This window comes from Uloborus diversus, chromosome 10 (assembly GCF_026930045.1).
Source record: "Uloborus diversus isolate 005 chromosome 10, Udiv.v.3.1, whole genome shotgun sequence".
Classification (NCBI taxonomy): Eukaryota; Metazoa; Arthropoda; class Arachnida; order Araneae; family Uloboridae; genus Uloborus; species Uloborus diversus.
Genome location: NC_072740.1, coordinates 85,587,142 through 85,602,524, shown reverse-complemented (window position 1 = coordinate 85,602,524; position 15,383 = coordinate 85,587,142). Strand labels below are relative to the sequence as shown.

Here is a 15,383-nt window from a genome sequence, read left to right as displayed (position 1 = left end):
AATATTTTCTTATCATTTTCATTAATATTCAATAATTTAATAAAATACTTATTTTTCGTTTGTATTTTTATTTTATTTGACCTTCTGTTGAAAGGTTTGAACGTGATTGTCTTATTAGTTTCAATCATTTTCAATAGTAAAGTAATTTCATTTTATTGATCTTGCTATTGCTTTAAGCGCAATGGCTATTCTTTTAAATCTTATGAAGTTAACAATAAAATATTTTCGTTATATGTGTGAAGAAATCGTTCATTTTAGCTCTAGTTCAGCGAGTTATTCAGAGAGTCAAATTAGTCAATAAAAGGCACGATTTTTGCAACTAGTTATTTACCATCGACATGATAGCAAAAAATGTCGATTGAGATGTCAGTGATACATTTTTTAGTTATCAAATCCTAGGCAATGCTTTCCGCACATCAAAAAAGTATGCACAAAAAAAAAACGAATATTTTCAGAAAATATTAATAGGAATAGATTTAAAAAAAAAACATGAGAGCAATTCCACAAAAAAACCACCCTTTTGTCCCGCTTGTGACAGCCCATAAAATGTCACCAAAATGCAAAAATTGTTATAGGTAATGAAAAGATTTCTTTCTTAAGAAATCACGCATGCATTTATTTTGTTCATTACCCTTTTTTATTATCACTTTTAATGAGGTATATGAGCAACAACAACAACACGATGAGCTGTCACGTGCGGGAAAAAAATATCCGTTTCTCCGTGAAACGACCGTAAAGGAATGCTGTTTAAATTACAAATCTATTGTTTCCAAAAGTTCAGCTCTAAATTTAGATCACGGTCATTTCTTCCACCTCATAAAAGAGCGAATCATAAAATCCTACTTTTAGACAATAAACGCTTAATTTTTGCTTTTATACTTTTCAAGCTTGATTTGCTATTAGGCAACTAATTAGATCATTTTTCTGATTCACAGTTTCACAGTGCTATTTAGGAAAGGCATTTAGAAAAGGGGTTTATTTCTTTTTCTTTTCCATTCACTTAATATGACCGATGAAAATAATTTATGTACAGTGCAACCCCGATTTTACGGTTCTCTAGGTAAAACGTAAAATACGGGAAAATGTGAAATACAGAAAATACATTGCAGCAAAACTGTTGATGGGACCCGATGAAAAAATGTTGAATGCGGGAGAAACGTAGATTCAGTAGACGTAAAATCGGGGTTTCACTGTATTACATCTGCCTTCCCCTTGAAAAATCCGGACGGTTAAGAGTAGTTATTAATAAAAGATATCAGTATAAAATTAGAAATTAAAAGTTTAAAACACGAACGTCCCCTTGGTTCGATTCGAATTTGATATAAATTTCTCTTCCTCATTTCGAAATTTTAAAATTATATAATAACAATAATTACAGTTTGAATTTGACATTTTGGGTACGGGTGAAGAGCATTCTGCTTCTTAGGGGTAGCTTTTGCTTTCAAAAACTAATTTCAATGGCGCGATAGTCAATCCGAGGTTCAAGCACTTTTCCTTTCCCACTCATAAATTCAAAAAAAAAGTTGATGCTGACAGTTTGAATTTGCTATATCAGACAGGGAGAAGGCGAAGTAGTCATGCTCTTGCTTTCTGTAAGTCTGGCCAGGGCCTGATTACCGCACAGGCCAACTAGGCTTGAGCCTAGGGCTCCATCTTCCAAAGGGACCTTAAAAATTTTAAAAACTTATGCATAGCATTAAAAAATCATGTATTTTTGTGAAAATAACAAAAATTAATGATTTATTAATTAAAAATATACCTCTTTTAAATACTGCTAAACATTATTTTAACATTATTTTGCATTGACTTAAAGTGTTAGAATACAGAGGGGGCCCCCAAAGCATTGTGGGGCCTTAGGCCTCACAGCATTTTTAGTTAGTCGAGCCCTGAATCTCTGGTGAGGTCATTTAACTCATCCTGGTTAAAACGTTGAGGAATTGAGGATATGCCCTCATAATCACTGTCACCTTCATAGGGTGGTCAGATGATCACTGATCTAAAAAAGTAGAGCTGATAGAGAAAAACTGATTTCATATTTAGATTCAGCTGTCCAAATATAACTTAAATTAGTTATAAAATCCTAGGCACAAAAAAAAAAATTTTTTTTGTTGGCCTGTGTAATCAATCTGTTAATCATACAAAAAAGCTAAATTATGCGCTGAATTTACTCAAAATACACACAAAAGTGTAATTTACATAGAAATTTAATCTTCCTAAACTAGGTAAAATGAAACACTTGTTTCCATTTACCCCAGAGTGCTAAATGCATGGGGTATGTGGAAACAACTAAACTGCACAAAAAAATAGCAGGGAAGGTGAAATTCATGGCTAAAAGCTATTAGTGACATTCCACATGACAAATGAAACTATTTGAAACCTGTCACTTTGCATTGGTATACCCGGAGAGAAAAATATAAGACCACTAATATTTAAAAAACAACTTTTTTCATTTTACATATTCAAACAGTTATGACGCCTACGCAATTGTATGGAAATACGCGGAAATATGAGAATGTCTTCTATATGTTACCTTAATTTCATAAATTATCACATGGGGGTAATAGTAGATAGTAGACTTTGCTTCCATTTACCCAACTTTTCCTTTTACCCCAACTAATCCAAATTAATGTTTTTAATGAAATTTATGGTTATATACCCTAATGACAAAATCAGAACCATCTGTTTGGTTTTTTGTGCTTCAGCTACTATTTGGTCACCGATGAGAATGGAGGCATCTATTTGTTTGCAGAGACGGCTGTTCACCAAATTCAAAGCAGTCCCATCGCTATAACCGAAACCCAGTTCTCTGGTGGAAATCCCTTCACTATTTTGTATTTTCTCCTGCTAGAGTCATTCAGACAGAATCGACTTAACTGGCCGCTTGCCACTTTGCCACGCGAAACTTGGTCAGAGCGTACTGCAGCAAAATTTCTAATCTTCTATTACTCCAGACTGCAGTGTAATGTCTTACCCTTGGCTTGATCTGCTTCTCGTGATTTATATTTGCTCCCTAGATCATAACGAAGCAAATCTCACTTTTGGTGACGAATGTAATATATTCTATGTATAATAATTACTACCAAGTAAAATACCCAACTTCAGCTAACGCCCTAATATACAACGTCCGATATAAGTATTTATGTGAAATGTCTAACTAGCCGAGGTAAATGCACCCTTGAATTCTATGAAGATTCAAATCTATTTTTCCTAAAACCTGAGAATTTTTGGCACGTGTTAAGGTTAAGGTCACGCAACATTAGATTTGCGTGCGAATGATGTTAAGGAATCAATCAAATATGCAATAAAACATTACAGGGGCTTTCATTCTTCCTTTGTCAACTCCACCTGTTTCCCGTCGGTGATGCCTGTCACGATTTCATGTTTTCTTTTATGTTTAGCTTACTTTTCTTAAGTTTCCACATGGGAGATTTATATAAGTCAGAAGACTTTGAAGGACTTGAGCAGTTTCAATTAAGGAGCGCCAAGACCTATACTGCCGTGGCCAGGTAAATGGCAGTATCTGCAGAGATGAGTTTTCGAATGTGAAGAAACGCGTTTTATATTCAGTACTAACGACACAGAAATGTTGGAATTTGATGGGGGGTTTTTCCAGCACAAGCTTGTACATTAAAACTAACGTACAATGGTACAATAGATGATTAAAAAAAAAAAATGAAAAATGAAAAATATGCTGTTGCTGCCCTTCATCTGCCCACGGCAGTATACATTCGTTGTACTAAGAAATCTTAACTTTTAATATCTGGCACATGAGTAAAACTTCAACCTGACAAAAATAATTACCCGGGTTTTAAATGATGTACGGGTGTATAACACGGTTAATTCGTTCCGTGTAGAACCGAAACCGTGTTATATGAGACCTTTTTAAAAATAACATTTTTATTTAGTTTTAATACTAATTAGGTATGTGAATGAGAAAAATCAGGTTATAAGATGTATCGCGTTATATCGAAACCGTGTTCTGTGTTATATTGAAACCGTGTTATACGAGACGTAGAAATAATGTCAATCAAGGGATGTGTACCGTTTTGCATTGAAACCAAGTTTCATAAAAAACAGAGTAAAGTATTAGAGTTATTGGCAAAAATTAACAGAATGTATTAAACAAAAATGAAATTCCATCTTTTATAAATATAACATTCATGTTGTATCAGAACCATGAAGCATTAAATTCAAGTTTCGTACCGTGTAATAATAATCGCAAATTCAAAACCGTGTCAAGTCAAAACCGTGTTATAATAATCGCATTTGGTACCATGTTATATCGAAACCGTGTTGTAGAAGTACCGTGTTATGCGAGGGACGCCTGTACTTAGTTTGTTTGTTTTTTAAAGAAATATATCTTGTTAAATTGAAATTTACATAGTTGTTTATGTTTATAAGCCGGTCTCTTACCATTTTGTTTTAAGAGTATAAGTCCTTCATTCCGAATGTTAAAGTAAAGATCAGTAACAGCTTTTCAAATAACAATTTGTCAACCGGCAGCGTGTGAATGACCCTTCATCTTGCCAGAAAATTTGATAACAGTGGACAACTGGGTCATTAACAGCTTGTTCTTTTAAATATCTGTACACTTGCCGATTAGACACTTAAATCTTTCTTTTGACTATTGTCTAGCTCATGAATGCCTAATGTGGCATGGCAATTAGATATTTGACTTGCTTTAATTTTGGTTTAAAGATGTATTTTCAAAAGACTTCCGTAATGTCGTATGAAAATGGTGTCCAGCTAATGTAATAAATAATGTTCAATTAATTATTTAAAAATATTATTTAAAAAGATTTCTGTTATTGTTACTTCCTAAAACCTTACTAAATAGCAAATAAAACCGCTGTTTGTATGATTTTACCATTGTATTCATTGCTGGACAATTCCACGGGTAACTGAATTTTAACACTTTTGAAGCAAAACAGTAGGTATTTAGTAGCAGTTATATTCGACGCAAACGATACATTGCTTAGCAGAATTTTTCACCTGGATATCTATCACCTGGATCACTATTTTCAAGTTAAATTTAATGGTACAGTTGAAATTTCAAAACATATTTTGGGTTATTTTTTAAAAAACTTGTTAAAACCATAGTGTCTGACTTACATGTTATTTTATTATTGTCTGTCGGTTACTGTGATTTTAACTTTTTTTTTAATTGCTCAAAATATATTTCGGAAATTAAACTGTACCATTTAATTCTGCTTTAAAAATACAATAATCCTAGGAAAAAAAATTCTGCATAGTGTATATTTTGCATTGAAGGTTAAGATATACTTATAATTTTGCTTTAAAAACGTCAGTTACCGGTAGAATTGCCCTACTATAATTTTGTGTACTTAATACAGCCCCGTATACGTTTCACTTCAGTAAGAAAAAGCGTTTGACACTCAGTCAAAATACAATCACAAACAACTCAACATTGCCATTTTTTCCTTTCAAGTTTGGATGCATTTTTTATCATTTTGAAAGAATTTCTTATCAATTTTGTAATTTGAAAGCATTACAAAATAGATTTGATTAGATTCATTAAACTCTAGAATGAAACAGTTTAACAATTTCATCGTTTAACCTCATTTCCCTTTAAAAATCGAACAAATTTAGCAGATCTTTCGAAAAGAAATCTTCTGGAGCATATTCACTCTTTCCGAACGAAACCAAAGCAATTTCCTCCTTAGCCATAAATAATTTTCAAGAAAACTAGAGATTGAATGTTCATAGATCAAGCGGAAAGATAACCTAAAATTCCAAAAAACTTTAAAAACTGTTTGTTTTACCAAAAGCCTCAGGCTGAATGCAGGAAGTAAGTTTGAAACCTTTTTGCTTGAATCCTGCTCTTTTAATATTCCTTCACTTTTTTAACCATGTATTATGACTGCATAATCATACGGCATTCTGTCACGAATAAAAAAAAACATTAAACGTGCTGCCCATAAATCGCGCTTTATCCAATTTCGTTCTTCACAGAATACTAGAATAACACGTTCTTGTTCCAGTAGATACGCATAGTTTAACTGTAACACGCGTTATGGGTGACATAGCGCACGCTATAATTTCCGTTATGTCTGGCTCATCTTCAAACATCCGAAAGAGTAGATCAGTGGAACAGATACTTAAAGAGCCTAAAGCATTCAGAAACCTATCATCCAATGAAAAGCAAAGCAAAACAAAAGAGCGCAAGGTTATCATCAGTTGGGTGGCTTATTCCCGTTCAAACAAGAGGCGGGCTAGAAATTCCCTCAGAATAGCTTTCTTAGGTCTTACGACTAGATGGTTCTGAGCTTTCTCATTTAAGGTACTTAAGGACTTTCTTTCGAGAAAGCTTTTGCTGATAAGAAGTCAGGACCCCATGTTTAACTTGAACTATCTGTATGCAATCTTCGATAGGAATGGAAATGCCTTGTGAAACGTGAAATTTTTCTCGCAAGAATTTGGAAATTTCAATGACTTTCCGGTGATATCGATATGCAGTGGTCATTGCTGGATTAATGCTTTGAGATGGATTTCCGCATCAGTGATTTGCCCATCACAGTATGGTCCAAAGAACCATTCACTATCGATGAATTTATTAAAAAATACACCTTGCCTCAGATCGTAAAGATTCATGACAGTGAAAATAAGCGATTTCAAGCGCCAGGAAGTATTAATCTTCAGCAACCAATACTTCTATATAAGGTATATACCTGCAGAAAAATTCATGGGCGCACTCTTGCATTAGATGAACAAGGACAAGCTATACCAGCAGGCCCAGGATTGATAATCCCTGAATCTTATCCAGGTAATATGAGAGTTTGGTTTTATATAATTACGCACACGCAAAGACACACGTGTACACGTACATTAATCGTTTATACATTTACATGTATACATATACTATATGCTGTGTTGCTCCCATATATACTACATATACGCCGTATACTCTCAAACATTTTTCAGACTTCAAGCTTCAAAAATTTTCATATTATGACATATGAGGCAGTGAGAAGCAAAGGGATGTAAGTGGACATTTTCAAGTTTTTAGTAAAACGCGTTTAACAATAACATCCTAGGTGGGCTTTCATTGAATTTTTTTCTAAATGATGCTGTATAGCAGCAACAACCAGGGCTACTAGTACCATCTCTTGCTTCAAGACAGAGGAGAGGTTCACCTACCATGTGTACTGGTTATCTCCAATTTTTTAATTTTGCCACTTACATCCCTTTGCTTCTCACTGCCTCATATTATGTATCTGATCGCATACGCATATTGTGCGAAATGGATTACTGAGAGTATACCCTCAGAAAAACTGATGGGAACATCACTGTAAATATGTGCGTGTGTTACTGCGAAAGACCGAAATCTGGTGAATGCCGGCAATCACCGAAATATGTCAACATTCACATATCAAACACATCAGCGAAAGACCGAATTTTTCCGATGAATCACCGCTGAATGTTCACACTCTCCAATTTCGGTCTTTCACGGTAACATATATGTCGTGGGCTGAGTACTGCAAATTGGTAACCATAAATTTGACAAATTGAATGTTCTACTTTTGCTGAAAATTTTGTTGGAAAGAAGACCTAAATGCTGGAAATGTTGGAATTAAGAGTTTTTTTCACCCCTTTTTTCAGAGGAAACCAAATAAGCAAGCTTGTACAATAAAGCTGACTCACAATAGATGACAAACATGCAAAAAAAAAAAAAAAAGGAAAAATAAATAAAAATTTGGCTTTTACCTGCCCACGACAGTACAGTATAAAGTCAATCAAAGTGGTTTTGTCTATCGCAAATTCAAAGCAATTTTTCAATTAATTCAAATTGGGGGAAAAAATTTAAAGTGTAAGTTAGGAGCAACGGTTTTCTTCAAATAAAAATCTCTAAATACTAGACGCGAATTCAAATTACGACATACACTCATACAATATGCATATGACAAAAATTTGGAAATAATTTTCACGAATAAAATTTTTTATTGATTCAAATCTATACTAAAATAAAACGAGTAATTATATAAAATTTTTATAAAATAATAAGATAAAACCCATTTTTAAGCTGCAGGCATGGAAAAAATGTTTTTATCGTTACCTACCATGAGCATTAAAAAAACACACACACACGCAAAAAGCATCTAAAATTAAAAACTCAATTTTTAATACAATTCCCCTTTCAGAAAAACATTAATAAATGAATAAATTCTCGTTTTGTCGACGAGCTGCTAGAATGGTAACCAGGCTGGGCATTCTGATCTAAAGCTCCAACATTCGATACCGGACCGTGACAGATTTTTTAGAAATACGTTCTTTGAAGAAAAACTGAAAACGTGGTTCAACCTTTCACCACATTTTACGACGAACATAGCATTTGTAAAAGTACCTTCAAATTGGTAAAACCTTTCACCAGTATAGTGGAATTTGAATGGGCAAGAAACGCAAATTGATGGAGATGTAGTTCCTATTTCTAGATGAGATCAGCGATAAATACAATTTGTTCTGAGGGACACAGAACCAAATACAGTATAACGTCGATTTAACGGTTGTCAAGGGACTTGAAAAAGTTATCGTTAAATCAAAGATATCGTTAAATCGAGGAGCATATACATTTAGTGCAGTTAAATCCGGACCAGTGAAATGCATCATTAAATTGAGGAAATCGTTAAATCGGGTATCGTTAAATCGAAATGCTTTTTTTTCGATGCTCAAGTACATAATTTGATTTTGCAGTATTTTTCTATTGGGTTTTGTTTTCCTTATTTCTTCAACTTTTTCTTTTTTTTCTTGTAGTTGAAGATAGTTACATATCTGAGTAAATAATATGATATGTCGTATTATTCAATGTGACTGTTCTTTATAACATTTTTATAATAGCATTGTTTATTTAGCGAAACACTCTAAATTACAGGGGGGGGGAATACCGCTTCATTCGCTAAAGGAAAGGGTTACGGTAGCGTGGTTGCTTGGCGCGTTAAGCGATGAACTATGTAGTTGAAGGATTATTTTGAGTTTCAAAGCTACTGTTAATAATTTTATGTGTTTCGGCGAATAGTTTTAAATTCCAAAGAGACTTTAATAGGTCTTTTGAAAAGGTGTGAACTCATTTTAGTTGAAGAAAAATGATCATTTCACATCAAAAGGGGGGAGATGCGTGGATTTTTTTTTCAACGGACTTCCTTTAATTTTAGCACGGGCATCGCCGTGCGGGTACTGCTAGTTAGTTAATGTAGGAGAAAAAATAAATAAGTGAATAAAATAGTGAATGAATAAGAAAATATTGAATGAATTCATAAATAAGGGAATTATTTAATGAAGGAATGAAAATGAATTTATTCATAAATGAATCCGTAAGTTATTTGATAAAGAATTGAATAAGTAAAGGAAATGAATTGTTTCGCTTTGCCCCACCCACTCTACCCCGCATGCACTTGACTTTGTACAAAACTTTTAAAATAGAAACAAGCTTAAGAATAACTAAATAAATACTGCACGAAATATTGGTAGGTCTCAGCTAATATTTAAAATGTTAATAACAAGGACTGTAACATTGAATATTGACGAAAATAATTTTTGACTTACAACAAAATGTTACGATATAAGTATCAAATTTTGAAAATTGCTTGCATTCACATAAAATTCAGATGCTTGTATTCAGATAAAATTGCTTGTGCTGTTAGGGGGCAGAAAAACGCATAGAATAAAACTGTAACAGCCTCAGTTGTAAATGACAATGAAACCGTTCTTCAGTGCAACGGGGAAAAGCTGGATGCAACTAAAACAGCTATTTTTGCTGCATTTCACCATTTTCTCAGACTAAAGAAGGTTTTCTAAAGTCGCTGCAAAGCAAGTGTAAGCAATTTTTCTTGCAAGTTCATGCTAATAACATTGGATTTGTTCATTTCTTAAGACATTTTCCGGATGCACATCCTTATGTATATAAACTTGTAAATCCGTAAGCATAGTGCCTATTACAGTAAATATTGACTACCAACATGAGAAGTAGATTGATGCATAAGTATTTAAAAAGATTAATATTTGATACATGAATATAACTGGTTTTTGAATAAACTGAACAACTTATACTAAACTGATTTATGGGTAGATATCAAATAACGTACGTTAGTGATGAACATCATAGTAGGGGAGTGTGGGGCAAAGTGAAATGGTAAAATATTAACTTTGTTTTTAGCGCCACCTATCTGGTAATATTTTAACTATGTAGTGACACACGTAGTCTATTCCAGTCAAGAAAAAGCTACCTTTGAAAATCAAAGAATATGTGAATACAAGCAATTTTCAAAATTTGATACTTATATCGTAACATTTTGTTGTAAGTCAAAAATTTTTTCGTTGATATTCAATGATACAGTTCTTGTTATTAACATTTTAAAAATTAGCTGAGACCTACCAATATTCCGTGCAGTATTTATTTAGTTATTCTTAAGCTTGTTTTTATTTTAAAAGTTTTGAACAAAGTCAAGTGCATGCGGGGCAAAAAGGGTGTTGCAAAATGGGTGGGGCAAAGCGAAATAGTTCATTTCCTTTACTTATTCAATTCTTTATCAAACCACTTACGGATTCATTTATGAATTAATTCATTTTCATTCCTTCATTAAATAACTCCCTTATTTATGAATTCATTCAATATTTTCTTATTCATTCACTATTTTATTCACTCATTTATTTTTTCTCCTATATTAACTAAGTATCAGTACCCGCACGGCGATGATCGTGCTAAAAAAAATAAAGGAAGTCCGTTGAATAAAAACAAATCCACGCACCTCTCCCCTTTTGATGTAAAATGATCATTTTTCTTCAACTAAAATGCGTAAACACTTTTTCAAAAGTCCTATTAAAGTCTCTTTGGAATTTAAAACTATTCGCTGAAACACATAAAATATTAACAGTAGCTTTGAAACTCAAAATAATCCTTCAACTACATAGTTCATCGCTTAACGTGCCAAGAAACCACGCTACCGTATTCCTGCCCTTTAGCGAGTGAAGCGGTATCCCCCCCCCCCTGTAATTTAGAGTGTTTCGCCAAATAAGCAATGCTATAATGCTATTATAAAAATGTTATGAAGAACAGTCACAATTGAATAACACGACATATCATATTATTTACTTAGATATGTAACTATCTTCATCTATAAGAACAAAAAAAAAAAAAAAAGTTGATGAAATAAGGGAAACAAAACCCAATAGAAAAATCCTGCAAGGTAGAAAAATAGGTACCCTGCTTACGGATTTACAAGTTCATATACATATGGATGTGCATTCGAAAATAGTCTTATGAAATGGACAAATCCAACGTTATTAGCATGAATTTACAACAAAAATTGCATACACGTGCTTTGGAGCGACTTTAGAAAACCTTCCTTAGTCTGAGAAAATGGTGAAATGCAACAAAAATAGCTGTTTTTGTCGCATCCAGCTTTTCCCCGTTGCACTGAAGAAGGGTTTCATTGTCACTCCAAAACTTTATGCCTTTTTTTTCCACGGCAAAGCGGTGGCTTACGACACTGGATTTGTTCAAGGGTAATGTCGGCGCGAAGGTAGTCATTTACACTTCAGGCTGTCACAGTTTTATTCTATGCGTTTTTCTGCTAAGAGCACAAGCAATTTTATCTGCATTATATTCTAGTTTGTACTTTTTCTGTGTGATAAAGAATATGTACTTGCTAAATATTTTGGTTGTTTAATACGTATTTTGATATTTCCATGTACACGTGAGAAAGTCTTTTAATTACTTTTCAATACGTACTAAGACATTACGATAACGAATAAATATCTTTGTAACGAATAAATACCTTTGTGCTGAAAATCAAAATAATCAGTTATCCAACTTTATTGAAGCACAAAAATGCAAATTATTGCAGACACGTGTTTCGGTGTTACAAGGAACACCTTTTTCAATGCAAATAAGTATGAGATTCTGGATGAAAAGTCATCCGAGTGATTATTTTAAATACTTTTGTGCTGAAAATTAAATGAATCAATTAACCAACGTTTTGAAGCACAAAAATTGCAAATTACTGCAGACACGTATTTCGGTGTTACAAATAAAAAAAAACACCTTTTTCAATGCAAAGAAGTGTGGTCTTCGGATCTTTCTGCAGATGACGTTTCATTCAGAAGCTCACACTTCTTTGCATCGAAAAAGGTGTTCTTTGTAACACCGAAACACGTGTCTGCAGTAATTTACAGTTTTTGTGCTTCAAAATGCTGGTTAATTGATTCATTTAAGACATTATGCTTGCTTTTTCCAGCCTCGGTTGTTTACTAATTTAGAATGGAAACCTACCAAATAATCTTTGAGCTATCTGAATACGTACTGATATACTCATTTCATTACGGTTATTTATCAATCCACTGAGGAGGACGGCTTGTCCTGAATACTTCCTGTCTGCCCTGCACTATTTTCTATCATTCTTCTCTATTTTGCTCCTTGGCAATCTCATCTCTTCAACAACTGTAGTCTCTTTCTCTGTCTAATTTATCTATGAGCATCTATAGTAGGACTTTAGTGGGCCATCTATTACCATTTCTTCTGACAAGGTACACAGCCCAGTTTCAGTTTAACTTCTTTAATCTACAATCACATCAGTGATTTTTCCGATTTTTTTTTCCAATTCAACGTTATCTATAAATAAACAATGAAAAAGGAAATACATATTAAAAAGAATGTTTAAGGTATCTTTTCATGCATACGATATTTAAACATATGAAGCTCTAGATCAACACTATCGTTCGAGGAACTCATCAAAGGGCTGCATATAAAAGTTTCAAACGCTTCTAGTATTTCGGATAAATAGCAAAGAATGCGCTATAACTGACTAAACTATAAGTAACCAGTTAACTTATTGAAATTATTAGTTAAAATGAGCTTACTTGAAATTAGTTTGTTCATTGATGTTAGGTATTCAAAAAAAATATTACTCTTGGTTTACTAGAAAAGATTTAAATCTATACATGTCTCGAGACATGTGAATTTGAATTCTTTAATAACCTTCTGAACTATTATTTTCTGACACCTAATCTTGGTTTTAATGACATTTTTCCAACACATTACATTACTTTTAATGTACAAACAACAAGGACGCTTTATTCCTTTATTTATTGCCGACTTTTGAAGAGTTTGTGACATTACTAACTTGTTCGTTCATCTTCTACTAACCATTGACGTCATGATTCGAAATGCAATGCTTGAATTTTGAAATCATTTACTATAATGTTACATCACTTGTTTATTGTTAGCTTTATCAAAATAAATGTTGATTTTGAATGTGTTTATGACATTATATATATTTTTTCATTTTAAAATGCAAATATAACAGCAGCTTGTCGTCATACACATCTAGAAATAATGTACAACGTATAATTCAATGTTTCATATCATTTTGAGAAAATATTACTCAAAAAAAGTGTTTTCCATAAATATTACGTCTCTAACATAATTTGCCAGCTTAACTTATCAACTATTTTGTTATTTAAACTCCGAAACCAAAACTTCTTTAATACTTGAAAATATGGAAAGTAATTTTAAAGATAATAAAAAAGTCTCGAAACGTATAACTTGATGCATTAATGGTGAGTGATATTACTGAATCTATTTTCATTTTAAGTAGTCGTTGGGGGGTGGTTTTAACAGCATGTTGACTATTACTTCAAAATTACTGTGTGTGTGTGTGTGTGTAAATCGATATTAGGATAAACAAAACTCTCACCCATCTCGCAAAATGAAAAATGACATTGTTTAGTGAGTTATGTTATATAATTTTACCCTTGGACGGAAACTGCGATTGCACTATGCCGCTGTGATTGATAATACAAAACGATTCCCTATCGTATCTTCACTTCAAAAAGTTTTTACTTTCTACTCAAGCGTGAAGGACGGCTTCAAGGCTGACTTACCATCTTTACCTGAAATGACACTGCACATAGATAACTTAACCTTCTTTTTTCGCCTAGGTAGTTACAGTTATGAAAAGTTCTTGGGGATAGGCTGGGTTACATTTCTGAGATGCCATGCGAAGCTTACGCTTAGATGTGCAGAATGTAATCTGAAATAATGATGCTTTTCAGTTAAATTCCTACGGCACTGAGCATGAGTCCTACATGCAGTTGACGGAAACATAAGTTTTGTAGAACTGAGTCAAGGTTGCTGGAGTTCTCCTTTAGTGCCATCAGGCTTTTTAGTTTCGGGTTATAAATGTTATATTGATTCTCAACTGGTAATGGACGTACATCTTAGAGTATGCAAAAATCGGCAAGAGATAACGATCGAAAAAAATACAAAATTACACTGATGAAGTTAGAATTTAATTGCGAGAAAATTTGAGTTATTTCGTATTAATCTGCATGAAAATAAAAAAAATTGCAATACTTTTAAAATTATATTGATAAAGTTAGAATTTAATTGCAAAAAAAGTTTATAATTTAGTGTGATTCTACATTGAAGTATTGCAATACAGTAAAACCTGTAAAGCTATCCGCCTGCGTAAGTTGACCGCGTTCTTCAGGTAGAGAATTAGTCCTATATCATATACACTCCTGTTTATGAAAATTGCAACACCACGAAGGGCTTACGCGAGTTAGCTGAAAATTGCAGGAAAAGTAAAATAGGGCATGATATGCAAATAATTAAAATTGCAGACAAGTAACGCATGCATATGCTGAGCAGCGCCCTCTGAACGGCAGATTGAACCGAATATAAATAGACGGCTGTAGCGAGGCGTGTATGGTTATCGGTGGTTATATGCTGGAGTAAACGTTAGCTGAATCTTTACTATGCTTCTTCGACGAAAGAAAGCGAAATTTGAGCAAATTTCGGAGTTTGAACGGGGCAGAACCGTCAGCCTTCGTGAACCTGGATTGTCTTATCATGCAGTAGCCGCTCGTGTGCAGTGTAACAGCAGCACAATCACGAGTGTTTGGAAGCAGTGGACGCACGAGGGTCGGACAGCTCGGAAATCCGGGAGTGGACCCCGAAATGTGACGTCAGCTCGCGATGACAGACACCTGGTGCATATGGCGCTGACGGACCGCACAGCTTCTTCTAGACAAATTGGCAGCACAGTGGTCAACAGCTACAGGTGTTTCATTGTGTGCTTCGTCAATTCGGAGACGTCTGCTGCAGCGTGGGCTGCGCGCAAGGATTCCGTTATACAGAAGTCCTCTCACGCAAAACCATCGCTGCCAACGGATACAATGGACCAATGTGCATAGGAGCTGGCGTGCTGATTGGCAGCAGGTCGTCTTTTCTAACGAATCCCGTTTCAATTTGTGGCACCATGATGGCCGAATTCGTGTCAGGCACTATGCCAGTGAACGGCACATTCCGGAGTGCATTATCGAACGTCACAATGGACAAACACCCTCTGTTATGGTTTGGGGTGACATAG

General features: G+C 34.0%; 1 protein-coding gene across 1 annotated transcript in view; it reads left to right on the top strand.

Moving 5' to 3' along the window:
* Positions 1-6,363: 6,363 nt before the first annotated feature.
* LOC129231081 (uncharacterized) overlaps positions 6,364-15,383 on the top strand; it is a 41,788-nt gene continuing 32,768 nt past the window's right edge. Inside the window, exon 1 of the mRNA XM_054865327.1 lies at positions 6,364-6,784. Coding sequence (XP_054721302.1) covers positions 6,505-6,784 — 280 coding nt within the window. The 5' untranslated portion in view covers positions 6,364-6,504. The remainder of the gene's footprint in view (positions 6,785-15,383) is intronic.